The sequence below is a fragment of the Rhinolophus sinicus genome, chromosome 6, assembly GCF_057876585.1.
Source record: "Rhinolophus sinicus isolate RSI-liver-muscle chromosome 6, RSI-T2T, whole genome shotgun sequence".
In the NCBI taxonomy this organism is placed as follows: Eukaryota; Metazoa; Chordata; class Mammalia; order Chiroptera; family Rhinolophidae; genus Rhinolophus; species Rhinolophus sinicus.
In genome coordinates this window covers 67,146,140-67,164,345 of record NC_142506.1, presented here as the reverse complement: position 1 = coordinate 67,164,345, position 18,206 = coordinate 67,146,140, and the positions used below count along the sequence as shown (strand labels likewise).

Here is an 18,206-nt window from a genome sequence, read left to right as displayed (position 1 = left end):
GACAGTCATTCAAATATAAAAACGTTTCATTGAATTGATTTATTCTAGCTATATGAGAAAAGTTTACAAGTCACATATAGAATTTTCTCAACAGTTTAGCTTAAAATTTAGCACTGAAATTTCTGCAAACATTTGAATGAGAAAAAAACAGAACCACTGAAGGTCTTTTTATGTGGTTAGATTGGGGTTGCTATTTTTTTGTTCGCTGTCTTTTTAAACAAGAGAGGCAGGGCAAAAATCAGTCAAAGGTCAGAAATCTGTTCCCATTTCAGCTTTGCCACTAACTAGCCTCAACTTCTCTTTTTATCCCTTTTTCTCATCTGTGAGAAGCAGGGATGAGAAAGAGGAGATGCTTTCTGAGACCCCTTTTGCTCTAAAATTCTACAGCATTCATAAAAACCCTAGAAAAATCCATATGGAAAGTGGAATGGAAAAAAGTAACATATTCCTTTTTTAAACTATTACCTAGGACGGTTGAATGATGTGTTTTAAGTCAGCGAGTACAAACAAGTAAATTCAGTTTAGAAATGTTGCTTCTTTCTCTTGAATAAGAGCAACCTGAAGAAAAGAAAGCCTTTAACATTCCTTGTTGAGAAAATTAAAAGGACACGAGTCACCTTATGCCTTGGTTTGATTAAAAAGAAGATACACTCAACTCAGGGACTAGGGATTAATTCTCATCCTGTTCTTCAAACTCGAGTCAGCCTGGAAACGACCCTGGCAGACCTAACTGGGCGAGGCCATACTTACTTCATTGAAGGAGTATTACCTGGGGTCAATACAGCATGGCTGAGTGGTAGATCAATATTTCTTCTGCAAAAGGCATTTATGAAATAAAATTGGTCATCTTTTAAGTGTAACTGATAATATTGAAGAGCTTTCACTAATGCCGAGGGGGAAAAACCCAGAAAGTGTTCCTGTTATTGGCGCTTTGTTCCAGGGACTGTGTGAGACGCACACGTGGATTGCCTTGCTGAGCTTCTAACCAACGCTTGTCAGGCCTCTACTCAATGACACCTCACTGTGTTAGATGCTGGAGCCAGGCGTGAACAGGATGAGTCCTTGACTTCCTGGGCTCACCGGCTAGTGACGTGGGGAATATTATGGGATAGCGTCACAAGATGTTACCACTATTACCGTTTTTTACAGAGGAGGCATTGGGAGGTCAGGTAATTTGGAATGATCACAAAACAGTAAAGTGTGGACCTGGAATTCACCCCAAGTAGTTCTGTCCCTTGCATTTAAACAGTTATTTCATGAAAACTGACCACTGTAAAATGTGACTGGAAAAAAATCTCTATCTTTCCAAATTAAGCAGCAGAGAAGTGTCCTAAAAGTTAAGAGCATGAAAAGTCAGGAATTTGGGTCTGGTTTTGATGGGGTTCAATGGACCACCCGTGAAAATTAGGCTGTCCTGCCGCTACTCTGATTGTTTTTAATAAATACTTGTTGTGCAGGTGGAGAGGTTAAATGTGCACAGTTTAAAACCAGATAATAGCTTCTTCCCAGAGCATCTGTTTAAGTCAAGAAAGGGCTGCAAGTGAAAAATGAAGTGGGGAAAGAACCTACAGCAGAGCCTGAACATATGCTCCCTTTGCAGCTCCAAACCATGTTGACTGCTGAAGACAGAGTCACAGAGAGGTGCTGGGGAAGGTGTGGGAAAGCAAGCATGTGACCACAGGTGGCACTTGGCACCCAAAATGAAACTGTTTTAATGCCTGCTTCAAGAACACTAATTTTCCAAGTTGAAATCAGAGGCTATATCGCACTTGGAAATAGTGTGGGGAACATGAATTGTACACTCAGGAGACTCCAGTGTGAAAATTCTGATACTGGTTTGAACGATGGCCATGCATTTACTCTGCTGGCAGCATCACAAAATCGGAGAAGGCTTTGTCTCACTGTGAAAGGCAGGGAGGAGTTAATCCTTCAGCAGCAACAACAGAACCCCACACACATCCCAGCAAGGAGTGTTAAGTATTTGTTTAGCACACGGATCGGTATTAGAGCATTCTAGTTAGCTGTTTTAAAAAATCAATTCTATTTTCAGCATGTACAAACACATACAATAACCAAATTCACACCTGTACCTGCAAAAAGAAAATTCTCTATCTTTCCTCTTCTGGGGGACACTAGCAAAGCAAGTAAAATGCCACATTGGAACATTATTAATCTAACTGTTCTCATTCGTTTTTGTGTTTTTTCCCTTTCACTAGAGCAAGCAGCCAACAGGAAATACTTCCTTATATACAACAAATGCAGATTTGCTGTAATAGCAGATAACTACCCCTCAATTACTTATTTACACCTTTGGGTTATATATGTGGTAAGATTTTATAGCAGATTAACTTTTCTAATTAAGTTCTGTTAAAGTCACTTTGTATTTCTTCCCATATTCTAGGCTATGATGGCGTAAGCCACTCAGAAGCAGGACTGGTACTAAGAAGAGAAGTCTCTTGAAAATTAAATACATGTTTTACTTAAAAAATAGAACTGCTAATAAACTAACAGTAATGATAGAAAAGGACTTGTTTACGAAACCTGTATTACGCCAAGTGTGATGTTGAAAAGTAAACGTCCATCACAATGCAATGACAGGTTCCATCCAACGAGAGGATGTAACATTTGTACGTACGGTGTGCCCAACATAGGAGGTCCTACATGTAAACAGCAAACATTAACCGAAATAAAAGGGGCAACATACAGCACCACAACAATAGTAAGGGACTTTAACACCCCACTTACATCAATGGATAGATCATTCAGACAGAAAATCAATAAGGAAACAGTGGCTATGAACAACGCAATAGACCAGATAGACTTCACTGATATATATGGAACATTCCATCCCAAAGCATCAGAACACACATCCTTTTCAAGTGTACGTGAAACATTCTCCAGGATAGAGCACATGGTAGGAAACAAAACAATTCTCAATAAGTTTAAAAAGACTGAAATCATATCAAGCATCATCACCAACAACAGTGGTATGAAACTAGAAATCAAATACAAGAAGAAAATTGGAAATAACACAAATACGTGGAGACTAAACAATATGCTATTAAATAACCAATGGGTAAATGCAGACCTCAAAGAGGAAATCAAAATACACCTTGAGACAAATGAAAACGGAAACACAACATTGCAAAATCTTTGGGACGTAGCAAAAGCAGTTCTAAAAGGGAAGTTATAGCAATACAGCTCTACCTCAAGAAACAAGAAAAATCTCAAATAAGAACTCTAAAGGAACTAGACAAAGAAAGAACAAACAAGGCCCGAAGTAGGTAGAAGAAAGGCAATTATAAAGATCAGAGCAGAAATAAATGAAATAGAGACACAAAAATAGAAAAGGTCAAAGAAACTAAGAGCTGGCCTTAAAAAAAGAAAAACAAAATCAATAAACCTTTAGCCAGACTTGTCAAGAAAAAAAGAGGACCCAAATAAATCAAATCAGAAATGAGAGGAGAAATTACAACCGATACCACAGAAATACAAAGGATTACAGAGAATAATTATACTCCAACAAATTGGACAGCCTAGAAGAAATGGATAAATTCTTAGCAACATAAAATCTTCCAAGACTGAGTCATGAAGTACTAGAAAATCTGAATAGTAATGAAATTGAATCAGTAATCAAAAAAACTGCCCACAAATAACAGATCAGGTCCAGATGGCTTCGCAGGCGAATTCTACTGAACCGTACAGAGTTAATAACTGTCCTCAAGCTATTACAAAAAATTAGAGATAAATGCACACTTCCAAACTGAGTCTATGAGGCCAGCATTACCCTGATACCAAAACCAGACAAGGACACTTAAAAATAATAATAATAATATACAGGCCACTCTCCCTGAAGAACATAGATGCAAAAATCCTCAACAAAATATTTTTTAAAAATCAAATTCAAAAATACATTAAAAAATCATAACCATACTGAATGACATTTATTCCAGGGTGACAAGGATGTTTTTAACATCTGCAAATCAATCAACTTGATACATTACATTAAGAAAACAAAGGATAAAAGTCATGTAATTATCTCAATGGATACAAAAAAAGCATTTGACAAAACAACACCATTTATGACAAAAACTCAACAAATTGGGTATAAAGGAAACATAACTCAGCATAATAAAGGCCATATATGACAAACCCACAGGTAACATCATACTCAATGATAAAAGCTGACAACTTTTCCTCTAATATCAAGAACAAGAGAAGGATGCCCACTTTCGCCACTTTTTATTCACAGTATTAGAAGTCCTAGTCACAGCAATCAGAAAAGAAAAAAATATAAAAGACATCCAAATTGGAAAGAAAGAGTAAAACTGTCACTTATTGCCGGTAACATGATACTGTATAGAGAAAACCCTGCAGACTCTACCAAAAACTTACTAGAACTAACATAAATTCATTAAATTTGCAGGATACAAAATTAATATATAGAACTTTACTGCATTTCTATATACTAACAATAACTAAATATCAGAAAGAAAAATTAAGAAAACAATCCCATTTCCAAGTGCATCCAAAAGAATAAAATACCTAGGAATACATATAAGCAAGGAAGTGAAAGACGTGTACTCTGTAAAGGATAAGACACTGATGGAGGCAACACAAATAAATGGAAGGATACCCTGTGCTCATAGATTAGAAGAATAAATATTGTCAAAATGACTATATTACCCAAAGCAATCTACAGATTTAATGCAATTCCTATCAAAATAGCAAAGGCAATCTTCACAGAACTGTAACAATCCTAAAACTTGTATAGAACCACAGAAGACCCCAAGTAGTCAAAGCGATCTTGAGAAAGAAGAACAAAGCTGGAGGCACCACGCTCCCTAATTCAAACCACAGAAAGTCCTCACTTAATGTTGTCAACAGGTTCTGGGATTTTAAGCAAAACGTTTAACGAAACCAATTTACCACAGGCTGATTGATATAAACAAGAGTTAAGTTTCTATGGCATTTCATCAACGTGACAACGAAATGACATTATTCAAGGACCTACTGCTATTACAAAGCCAGTATGGCACTGGCACAAAAACAGGCCCATACTTCGATGGAACAGAATAGAATCCAGAAATAGCCTATGCATAGGGTCAATTAATCTACAACAAAGGAGGCAAGAATACACTGTGGGGAAGACAGTCTCTTCAATGAACAGTGTTGGGGAAAAACTGGACAGCTACATGCAAAAGAATTCATCTCGACCGCTTTCTTACACCATATACAAGAATAAAGTCAAAATGGATCAAAGACTTGAATGTAAGACCTGAAACCATAAAACTCGTGGAAGAAAACATAGGCAGTAAGCTTTCTGACATTGGTCCTAGCAATATTCTTTGAGTCTGTCTCCTCAGGCAAGAGCAACAAAAACAAAAATAAAGAAATGGGACTGTATCAAACTGAAAAGCTCTTGCACAGGAAAGGAAACCATCAACAAAATGAAAAGCTAACCCACTGAATGAGAGAAGATACAAATGATTTCTCTAATAAGGGGTTAATATCCAAAACATATAAAGAATGCATAAAATTAAATAAAAAATGGTAGGGGACCTGAATAGACATTTCTCCAAAGAGGACATACAGATGGCCAACAAGCACATGAAAAGATGCTCAGCGTCACTAACCATCAGGGAATTGCAGATCAAACCCACAAGGAGCTACCACCTCACACCTGTCAGGATGGCTGTCATCAAAAAGACCAAAAAAAAAAAAGAAAGAAAGAAAGAAAGTGTTGGCAAGGACGTGGAGAGAAAGGAACCCTTGTGCCCCGTTGGTGAGAACGCTGGTGCAGCCAGGGCCCCGGCCTCAGAAGCCACAAGCCCACGCATGACCTCCAGCTGCAGGGCCCGTTTACCTCTCTGCTTCCGTTTCTGTATTCTGGAATGGGAACAGCTCCTCTCCACACCCACGTGTATCTCTAAGTAATGGGGGAAGCTGAATGATTTGCAGACCAAACGGAACAAGCACGCATGTTTTTGCCCAGCTCCGGAAGCACAGGGAACCCAGGAAATGACTAATTTAGGTCTGACTGACTGAACTGACCAGACAGCAAGCCAGGAGCGTTGTGGAAAAGGAGGGAGAAAACTGGGGATCTGTCGTGAAGTAAAAGAACAGCATTAAAGTACTGTAAACACTGAAGATGCTTTCCAGACTGCAGGGCAGAACCGATAAGGACGTTGTGAAATCAATTCAGCAGACTGCAACTGCCATTGTTTTGGGTAAAATGAAATGAAACAGAGCAGACCATATCAGAAGGCACTGCAGGCATAGCAGCAGACACAGCTGCCTGAAACTTGGGGTTCAGTTACCGGTTGCTGCCCACAGGGTCACAATGTTGCTGGGCTCACTGTCACGAACTGTGAAAGCCACTGAGCTCGACCGTCAGGAAGTTTGATTCAAGGGAGACATGTTTCTTACCACAAAAGGCAGAGATACAGACCACACATAACACATTTTCTAACATCTGGTACCTCTGTAAGGTTGACAAACAATAGGAAAGAAAGCAGGGCAAAACCCACTGGGACGTGTACAATTCTACAATTAGTCTCGCTGGCCACACCCCAACACAAAAGCATTAAATGAAGACCTGACTTAACATAATAACTTCATGTACAAAAGGGGAGGGGGACAAAAACCAAGGAATCACCTAGATGAGAGATGACAGGCAGTGATAAACCTTCTGTTATACGGGCTCATGAGCTCACATGGCTGTGCTCTGCTCAGGGCTGGGTGGTAGTACCCACTCAGAGGCACTCTGGGAGCAAAAGAAGCCAGAGACCAGGACAGAGAATGCGACAATGGCAAACAGCACTGGGCGTGGTTATCCCAAAGATGACGAGGCTCATGGCTGCCGCCTCCATTCAAATCAGACCACGTTGCTCTCCTGATTACAACCTTACAAAAGCTCCCACTGCACTTGGAATAAAGCGTGAGCTCTCCCCACCTCTGGCCAAGACCCTTTCTTTCCCATCTGCCTGCATCTGCCCTTCGCACAAACTGCTGCTCTTCAGTCGGCCGGAGCCCTGGTTCCCCAGGTCCACGTATGGCGGGCTCGTGAGCATCCTTGTAACCTCAATGCAGAGGTTACCATCACCTCCTCACAGAGGCCTGTCCACCACACCCTTTCTAAAATACTCCCCCGAGAGTCACTGTCACTGGCTAACAAGTCACCTTATTTCTGTTTTGTTTTGTTTTGTTTTGTTTTGTTTTCTGAACCACCTATTTCCTCCCACCATAAGGTAAGATCCATAAAGACAATGACTTGTCTTGTTCAAGCTACCTTCCTGGTGCCTGCAGAGGAAAGGAATCAAAACTCTTCACCATCACCATCACGTTAACATAGCGACTGAACATTCACAGTGGACCAGCGTCCAGAAAACGTTTACATTCACTGGGGCAGGGACTGGTTAGAGTAGGACATGACAGGGGTGGTTCCTACCCCCATCTCTGTTATCATAGATTCGGAAGCTGAGCCTTAGGAAGTTAGCACATGGCAAGACCGAGGTTCTACAGAACAGCAGGCACGTCCTCCGTTCTCTCCTTACATCATGCTCCTGTTTCTCATGACGGGAACAAAGCGAGAGGACAACACGGCTGGCACATTAGGAGGTAGGAGGGTGGGGTCACGGGTCAGAGGACAAGGTGGAGGACACCCAACACCAGAGGACCCAGCCACCGAGCCAGGGGTTTCCATGCAGCAGGGAACCAGCATAGGGGGGAAGCAACGAAGTCAGACCATGTTTTCGAGGCACATACGGAATTGACTTGACAGTAGTAAGAGACACAGGCAGGTGATTTCCCAGCCTAAACGTGAGTATGGATGAAGGAAGAGAGAGTAGGGGCCCTGGGATTCAAAGCACGTGGTGGGAGAGGACGGAGGAGAAGGAAAACAGAAGGCCCCTGAGATTTGCTTTCAGTGCTGAGGATCTGAACATGGTTTCAAGGTCCAGCAACATTTCATTTAGTATTTGTAATTTTTAACCCCAGACTCAGAAATTACTCTATTCATACTTTTAATTTTTTGAAAACTGGAAACGTGGTCACCTGGATCTTCAGAGTATAATGCTAAGCGAAATAAGTCAGACAGACAAAGCAGAGAACCATATGATTTCACTGATATGTGGCATATAAACCAAAAACAACAAAAGAACACAGCAAACAAATGAGAAACAAAAACTCATCGACACAGACAATAGTTTAGTGGTCACCAGAGGGTAAGGGGGGAGGGGTGTGAGAGATGAGGGTAAAGGGGGATCAAATATATAGTGATAGAAGGAGAACTGACTCTAGGTGGTGAACACATAATGGGATTTATAGATGATGTAATACAGAATTGTACACCTGAAATCTATATAATTTTACTAACAATTGTCACCCCAATAAACTTAGAAAAAAAGAAAGAAAGAAAATGTGAGAGAAGAGATTTTATTGCATGCTGATTTGTTCTCATGGAATCAAGCAATACAAGTAAGAGATGCAAAGTGATCAGGTAACTGAACAATTCAAATCCTTGCCACTCTCCTCAGGATTGACAAATATAAAAAGTTGTGAGAGTGTGTGTCCCTATTAGTGAAAACAGTATCCTTTATGTGATTTTTGAACAACAGAATGTATTTTGTGTAAAGGAAAGTACAAATGCATAATTACAATTAGAAGTTTCTAAAATCCTATATATTTTTTGTCTTTTGGAATTAAATTCCTAAAAATATCTTCTTTACAAAGTTAAATAAAATTTGGCTCCAGGATAGACATCATTTAAAGAAAACTTATTCAGATTTTCCTTTCTCAACTCTATACAGATCTGATTTACTTGTAGTTTGACTAAAATTTAGACCTGCTCAATGGATAAATCATACCCTAAAGATTTTATCCTCAGTCAATCAGAAAACAAATCAACAAACAATAAAACCTGAGTTCCATCATATTTTCTGTAACCAAAATTAATTTGTCTAAGTGGACACACTTTCAATGGCCTTTTTGGAATCTACTCTTAAAAGCAATCTTCTAAATTTGCTCTTACAAATAAGTGACAATAACATACAAGGGTAATAAATCTTTAACAGTAAAAATTAGGGTGAACTTATCAACAAACACAAGTCTGTGTCAGGATTTCTATCCTTGTTATCTATACATGTTTTTTGTTAGCAGAGAATTTTCCTGATCCTTCTAAATAGGGTTTCTAGTTGGGTCCAAATAGCTCTGGTAGGCCAGAGTTCAAACTTTAATTCTTGATGTGTGTGTTATACTTTGCTTAGCGAATTTTACTTGAAAACTATCAAAATCTTCACTTTGGAGAGAGGGCAAGCAGGAATAAAATAAATTTTCTAATTTTAAGGATATGACTAATATGGAATATGAAAATTGTGAAAGAAATTCTCTTTCTATTGAGTCATTCATGAAAGACAACGTCTCATTGCTACTTGCTCAGTGACTGTACACAGGTGTCTTAGAATCTTCTGTAATTACGTACATCCTCGTTTATCATACAACACACACACACACAACTACATGAAAGTGAACTGATTTAGACAAAACCTGCTATCAGGAGTTCTGAATGAATTATTAAATCTATTAAAATGTATTCTCTATATCAGAACACTTGGACTGACATGTCCCCAAACTGGGAAATGTACACATCTTTATAAATCCTACTGAGAGCCTTTGCACAAGGCAGTGGCAGACAAGCTGAGTCCATTTTCAAAACTGTTGAGATCCGGGTTTCAGAGAATATGGGGGATCCAGAGGGCCAAGCGACTATGGCACGATCAGAGCGCCAGTCTGCAAAGTAGCGTTTTAACAACACACACGTGTGTGTGAGCACGGGTACGTGTAGGTGTGTGTGTGGTCGTACGCTAGCATTTCTCAGTAACTTAATGACAGAATGCTGTTAAGACATTCCATTCAGGTGCGTAACAAAGTGAAAACACATTCTCTTCACTAGTGATAAATGTAAAGACTGGTCTGGCCTAAGGTTTTCTTCACAAAACTCCACCAATTACGCCGTAAGAGTTGCAACTTCCAAATAAGTGCTATGCAAATTTGTGCGTTTCTTATGGAAAAGAAATGTAAAGCTCTGGAAAAATAAATGTAAGGTTAAAAAGAAAAGAAAAACAAAACTGTATTAATTGTATCCTAAGCTCCTATACAGTGTTTGGAATACAGTAGGCTTTCAATTTAAACAAACAAACAAAATCCAGTATTAGTCAGCATTAGTTGGAATTTTTTCTTGATGTGCTTGACAAAATTGAAACCATGAAAAGGGAACGTATTATCTTTCCATCACTCCTTAAACTAGGATCCAATATTCTGTCATTCAGCAAATACTGACTGGGTGCCTACTTACGTGCCACATACTGCTCTAGATACAGAAAAATTAAATGACAGGTTCAAGGCCACACAGAACCTTAGAAACAAAACACAGTCCTCAGAAAAATTTTAAAAAGTCAAGTCAACTAATTCAGACACTGGTTTTACTACTTGGGTATTTAGTGTAACTCACTTATTCCTCATCCAGCCATTTGAAATAAATGTGAATATTTTATTTCACATTTAAAAACTATATTATCTAAAAAAAAAATCAATAGTTTTCAATGAAATTATGACACCAAAGATAGGGCACCATTAAGTTAAAGGCAACTTATTTTTATTTTATTTCTTACTTTATTCTGGTTTCACTAGTTTTGTCTAAGTCTTAACATTTACAAGGAGAAATATGATTTGAAGAGTTTTAAGAGAAACTCCTTCACTCCCTTTAAGTTATTCAATATAAAAATTACTTCTTCTTAGTAATTTCTATTGTTTCTAAACTAGACCACTTTCCATTAATATAATGTTGTAATCGCTACATTCAGTTCTATTTTAGGTATAAAGGACACTGGAATATTATTAGTTCTAGAATATATCAGCTATAGACATCTTCTACTTTACCATTTAGGGAAATATTTTCCTCATTAGCCATAGATCATATTTAGGTTTTCCACTCTGCAGTAATCACAGCCACATATGATATTTTAATGAACACTTACAAACTACTATAGTATTTTTAAATGGTCAAGGGAAGTCTTCTTCCTAGATATGGTGCATTCATCATATTATCTTAACATTAGTAAATGTAAAATAAAAGGGGGATTCCACGGCAACAGTAAAACTGTGTTTGTTCATTAGCATTTCCTTTTACCAAGTACCTGCCTGAGGACAAATGAACGGAAGTGCCCAAGTGTCATGTGAATGGACACGTGACTCCTAGTAGAGAGTTGTGATACCTGCTCAGGACCTGATGACATTTTACGAATACTTTTATCTAGGATATAAGAGCTAGCATATGATTTAGGATATGACTGGTAACCACGGTGATCCCTTGCATTGCTAACCACGGTGGAGGGGACGGGGAGATAACGGAACGGACTTCCATTTTGTCTCTTACCTAAGGAATGTGCAGCTGTGGTTTTGGAGCTGAAAAACCGTCCCAGCCCGAGATCTCCGAGCTTTACCACCCCAGTGGCTGTGATGAATACATTCGCTGGTTTTATATCTGTGAATAAATGAAGGCATCAGGAGAAAGAGGATGTCAACATAGGCATTTCAAGGGATTAAAAACCACTTTTCATGGCAGAATTGAAACTGTATCTTAAAAATGAAAGTTTGAATTTTGAACCAGTTACTTTGAGTAATTTTTATGTATCTTAATATTTCTATGTTCTCAGTCCTCTGATAATCATCAAGCAGCATAATAAAGATCACTAATAATGTTCATTTAAAACATTGTGTTTTCCATTTCCAAATAAACTCTTGTGAAATTCAAAGCACAACCTAATCTGTGTTCTTCTTGTATCAATTTTAAATAAAATATCTTACTAAACAGTGATTTATTGATATATTTACATAAAATATAAAATCATAACTCTATATACATATAATCATTTACTTAGATGACCTTAGAAATCTTAATTGCTTAAATATTATTTTTCATGCCCCAAAATCAAGGGATCAATTCCTTAGCAATGCAACCTTCACACGTTATGCCCAACCATTTGATAGAAAATCAAGAACATATTAAGAGTTAATGCTGAAAATTAAAAATCTAAGAAGCCGTAATATACACTGTTCATTAAACAACTAATTCTCATTCTTAGTTAAAGCCAAGAGTAGGACTTTACCTAAAGCCTCATCCTCCCAGTAAAACTAAGCTTCGGAAACAAGTACCTGAGAAAGCACAGTAGCATGCAGGGTGGGGAGGTGTGTGTGTGGTCTCACGGCCTAAGCCATGGCTGAGGCGACCCTCACGGCCGCAGCCGGGACGCCCTTACCTCTGTGCATGACCCGCCGAGAATGCATGTGTTCCAAGGCACTGCACAGCTGGACAAAGTACTTCCACACGGTTCTTTCAGGAATTAGCCTCTTTTGCTTCTTAAAGTGCTGTATAAAAAATTAAAAATAAGGATTATAAGAACTAAAAATACCTTAAGACTAGAATCTGACAGGCAAAAAGCTCTAAGTCAGAAAAACGCCTACTTTTACCTACCTATTGCCAACTAAAAAGCCTATGATTTTCCACAGTGAAACAATTCCACAAATTTTCTCTGATCTCATAGTTTAAATCTCTCCCTATTGTATCTAAAGTTAGCGCAGGCCCTTATAATACTACATTTTTGCGATGTCCAACTATTTCAAAAAATGAACATCTATATAAAATCATTTCATTTTAGGAAAATTTCATTTTAGGAAAAGCCAGAAAACAATAGTCTAGAAACCTGAAGGTAATTATGTTCATTAAAAGACAGTTCTTCCCCCAACAGAGGTTTCACTATAGAATTCCTTAAAAATAAATATTGAACCACCTTGGGGATTTGAATATCACTTAACTTCCTAAAAGTTAAAATAAATGAATTTAAGTACAAAGTTTTCATAAATATTTCTATTGTATGTTAAGAGCCACACTTGCACTCTGCTCTGCATGAATGAAACTAAACTTCGCAGAAGAAAACATGACAGGAAGGCCAGGCAAAAGCTGAGCGCTGATGGGGTAGCTGGGAGAGAGTAGGCCATCCTGCTTAAGAGAACAACCATTAGAATAACTGCAACATGTCCCTTCTTATCCTCTGCATTTGCTAGAAAAGTATCCCAGCAATATGCTCATCCAAGAACAAAGTTCTCAGTTTCATAAGATTCAGAAAGATTCATTATATAAAAATTATTTTTAAAAACCAAAAATGCAATTGGTTTCCTATTTAACAATGTTTATGAAGCACCAACAGGAAGTATTGTATTTAAACAAGTTTTCACAAGATTTTCTGAGCGCTTTTTTAAGCTATAAAGTTAGTAATAGAGATCAACATTTATATACACATACCCTCGTATGTATTTTAATGCATTTTATCTAGAAACTTGACAGTTTGGGAAGTTTGACTGGTTTTGATTTTTTGTTACTGAATATAGAGAAACCGTACTTCAGATAATTCCAAAACAAGTATCTGTCAATGTTTACCCCTGTGAACAGTTGAGGGCAGGCTGAAATGAAAAACAATACCGGGAAGCCCGCTGACATCCCAACTTCACATTTAGCAAAAGATTATACTTGCTATCTCATATGCACTCAATATACCAAAGTCTAAATTAGTATTAAGGAAAAACTAATACCTTTAGGTTAATTTTTATTATGACAATACTATGGAAATGAACTTATTAGCAATTTCAATGGCTGGTACATCAGTAGCCCCAAAACAAAGGACAATTAGATGACCAGGTAATTAAAAAGCAAATCAGAGTGTTACTAAAATGTTAAAAACCTCCCATGTCACGTTTCAGTATTAAGTATATTTCATTGCAGATTGTCACATCCGTTTTCATTCTGAGGGGCAATGCAGCAAAATCAGTTCTACACACATAATTTTCTTTCAGACTGGGAATGAGTCTAAATAAGGCCTGTCTGTGTGCTCAGCAAGATGCTGGATTAGCATATCAGAAGACTGTTTGATGTCAACAGGAAGACGGGGACCAGGTTTCTTTTCATTCAAAAATAAATATACCGTATCATGTAAGTATCAGAGCATGAAAGAAAAATTTTATGCTTTAATACAGATTCCAAAATCATCATAATTATAATTAATTTGGCAGCTTACTCTTAAAGTCCTGTTACTTAAAAAATAAGTCATATATATATAGGAAAAGGCAGAATGAAAAAAAATTGCCCTTGAAATGCACATTCGGGAAGCTGTTATCAGACCAAGATGGTCTGATTATTTCATGTTTTCATATTCTTCCTTGGGATTTTGTCTTTGACCAACACATTTAACAGGATGACAATAACCTGTTATCAATATAATGCTGTCTAGACAGAATGACTTGGTGAAACGTAAGCATCCAAATTAAGAACTGGTTTTTTAAGAATAATTTTATGAGCCTGATCTGATCATAAAATAAATCAAGGCTGTAGCATTATATCAATTTTTTTATGTGTCTGTTTAAACATATGTATTTTCAACCATTCCTTAACTGTGGGTATTTTTTTTTTTTTTTTTTTTTTTGAGAAAACCAATAGTTATGATGAGAAAAGCCTGTCTGTTCTGATGGTGGCACTGTTGGCTATCTCTTTTTTTTAAAAAAAAAAGAGGATTAACACAAAAAAGGCAATGATAATTTGAATTCTTTTTATACTGGTAAAATTTATATTAGCACTACAAAGCAGTAACTTCCAAAATGCCAAAGTATTAAAAAAAAAAAAAAACAACCTTTTCTTGGAATTTATTCTAATGTGTGTGTGTTATCTGTTAAAACTTAATTCTTTAGTCAAATAGCATTACTATTCATAAATCCTATATTTCTCTGAAAAAGGACAGTGATATATATCAAGCTCTAGATTAGCAAAAAAGTCTAATGCCAACATACAGAAATAAAAAATGTACATGTATTTGTTATGTGGTAAGTTTTCAGTTAAGCAAATAATGCCACCAAATTTTTTAAAGATTAGTATCAATAAAGATTTATGTGAAAAATATTATGTGACATGGCACTTTCACTATATTCATGTTATGGAATAGAACTGTAACGTTTTTCTATCCCCAAATAAAATATCTAAAATTTAATGAAAAGGTAGAAATTAGTACTCAGGTGTACCTGATCACTTGGACATAACTTTTATTTAGTCTTCTTTTTCTTTTTTTTTTTAAGTAGGCTATTCTTCTCTATGAAGAGCCTCAAATACTGTTTATTTTAAAAAGCAAATTTTCTATCTTCCATCAACATTATTTAAATGAATTATTTAAATAAGATTTTGGCAAAATAGTCACACTTTGTTTTTAATCATCAGACATCCTTCTATAAATTAAATGCCCAAGACCAAATCCAGTTGTATGGTTGACACTGAATACCTACGCACCATTTTATGGGCTCAGCTGGATAACCTGGTTCATGCATTCTAGATACCACACCTCCAAGCACAACATACACTACTTATTTTTAAGTTTTACAACCTAGCATTCCTCCTCAAGAAATCCTGGGAAAAGCTTCAAGTATTACCCAGAATAAACTTATCCACAGAGAAAGGACAGAAAACTATATTCTTGTTTTTTAAAATATATACATATAAAATCTTCATGATGCAGCAAACTCTTTGAGCCCAGTTTGGTACGCTAACCTTTGAAGAAGAGAGTTTTGGACAGAGCATCTGGAACCACCGGGACAGCTTCACAAAACACATCCAGCGCTGTCACACTGGGCCTTGCCCTTAATTTAATGCTGCACTCTTGCCAGCTTGAAATTCTCAGTAATGTTTTAACCAGAGACCCGCAATTATGCAACTGGTACTGGGACCTATATACTTAGCATCCTGCTCTGGTGAAAACAAAAACAAAAAGCAACAAATGTGATCCTCGTATGCAAGGCATTCTTGAAGAAGATTAGAAAGAATGATAATGAAATAATGAGAAAAAGTGAAGTCATAAGAGAACAAAATTACAGGCACTAGTTGTTCTCCACCTCTTCCAGGTATGTAACAAGAGGCAGTAATTTATAAGGAAGTATCTCATGCTTGGGCGTGTTGCCCAATGTTTAATGTGCCACTAACATGCACCATATTCACCTTTCAATAATGGAGCTGATTCTGGGGCTTGACAGGAACTGGCTGTGTGACCCTGAACAAGCCACTTCAGCTGGCGGGGCCTCAGTTTCCTCACTATACTAAACAGAGCGTTTGGAGATGATTTATGTGGTCCGCCCCATCTCTAAAATATAATCTATGGTTCTACAACCTCAGTTACAAATAAAACAAATAATAAGTGCCTGCTTGGCACATGTTCACACTTAAAAACAGTACTTTATTGGTATGTCCTATCCTTTAAATCTCCAGCTAATAAAAAATTATACCTCACCAATCCCCACTGGTCCAGTTAATATTATAAATGGTTTTCCCATGAGACGACAGGTAGTTAGATTTCTGTTATAAACTTATATAATTAGGTCAAACATTTACCATCAGAAATGTTACGTTCCCAGACAAACATTCTCTGTAATTACAATACATTATTATAAGATTGTATTTTTCAGTGGTTATTTTAAAGACTCACATGCACAGAGACTGGGTGATAGAAAAGATAGGGTGCTTCTGAAAACATAAGTGGTAATTCTAAGTGTGATTTTTATTATATTAATCTTTCTATGGAAACATTTTTCTTTGGAGGTAGAAGGGGTTCTCAACAGACTAAGCTGCACAAACATTTGCTATCCGCAATTCTGGGAATTATACAAACATAGAAAATAGTTACATCTCAATTAGAATTTTGGTATGTGATACTAATTTGCAGCTTGTGAGTATTTTCACTCTTGGAACTGAATAAAATGCAGATATCTTCAGTCATTTTAGAAGATGCCAAGTAGCATGGCCTGGCAGCCATGAGATCACTGAAAATATTTATCATGGGCATTTCATTTTATTTACTTTGATAAAATACATCCCATCCAAGCTCTACTAGTCTTTTTTCTTTCTTGTAATGTCAGAACTCTGCTAAGAGTATTCAGCTGTTTCTCAAATATAATTTTATAGAATACCAATGTAATCTATTCATCCTCCAAAGTTAAAATTGTAAAAATTATGCATGGAAGCCAAAAATATATTTCATCTTACAGTAGGAAATGTGAAACAGGTAAAGAGTCTTTCTGAGCAATTAAGCCTTGAAAAAAAAAAAAAAGATCATTAAATTATTTAGCAAACAAGAAAAAGAAGCTCCTATAAAGTCACAAAGTTCTTCCCCCAAAAATGTCTTCTGAACACTGGTATATCAATGCAAAGGAAATTTAGGATATATGTAAAAATCAATACAGAATGTATGAAAATATCAGAATTACCACAAGGAATGACCCTGCATGGCTGCCACAGGGATAATTCTAAGGAGAAGCTTCCATATTACTAAAACAATAGAGAAAATATTTGGCAATACTTACGACGTTTCCTCTCTGACATCAGAGTACTAGGGATAAATGGGAAAACGGGCCTCTGTAATGAGTTCGTTCTGGTTACGTTACACCAGACAGCAGTAAGACAGTTGGAAAGGTATTTCAATATTCTTAATCAACAAGAAAAATACAGCAGAACAATAATGAGACAGTAAAAGTCTCTCAGTAGAAATATAAATGAAAGAAAATGGGACAGGAGTCTGTATCTCTTCTCTTTATTGTCTGCTGCTACCGGTATTGGTGTAGCTCAGGGAGGTTCATGATTTTTAAAGGCAGCTTTGGATCAATATCACCTTCACTATAAGAAGCAAAAAGTTCCTTGAAAATGAGCTTCTAATTTTTCCCAAGTAAACGCAGTTCCAAACACACATCACCTTTTAGTTAGGCTCACAGAATTACATAATGGTCATTACAGTGCATAATTTCTAATTGTTAAAATACCTAAGTTCTGTATTACCTCATTATCAACCTACTTAAGCATCAAACAAAACCCAAGTGGTATTTGTCAGTAACACTGCATCTATAAAAATAGGTCCGTGCAACACACCTATACATACACACCATATGCAGACATAAATCTATGTGGACACACACACAGGTGTACATGCACGATGTGAAGGTACCTATGTATACAACAGTCAGCTCTGCATAGTGCAGTTCGCAACCTTTTGGTGCTATATAATATAAGGTAGGCGACAGCCGTATCCAGACACCTCGCGGGCCCCAGGCCGCATCTGGAGTCCCTGGCA

At 37.1% G+C, this 18,206-nt stretch overlaps 1 protein-coding gene across 2 annotated transcripts in view; it reads right to left on the bottom strand.

The window, feature by feature from the left end:
• The window catches only part of NEK7 (NIMA related kinase 7), a 106,112-nt gene that overhangs the window by 23,356 nt on the left and 64,550 nt on the right, over positions 1-18,206 (bottom strand). For both annotated transcript variants that reach the window (XM_074317080.2, XM_074317079.2), the window contains 2 exons: positions 12,318-12,426; positions 11,435-11,542 (listed from right to left, as the gene is read on the bottom strand). In XM_074317080.2, coding sequence (XP_074173181.1) covers positions 11,435-11,542; positions 12,318-12,426 — 217 coding nt within the window. The remainder of the gene's footprint in view (positions 1-11,434; positions 11,543-12,317; positions 12,427-18,206) is intronic.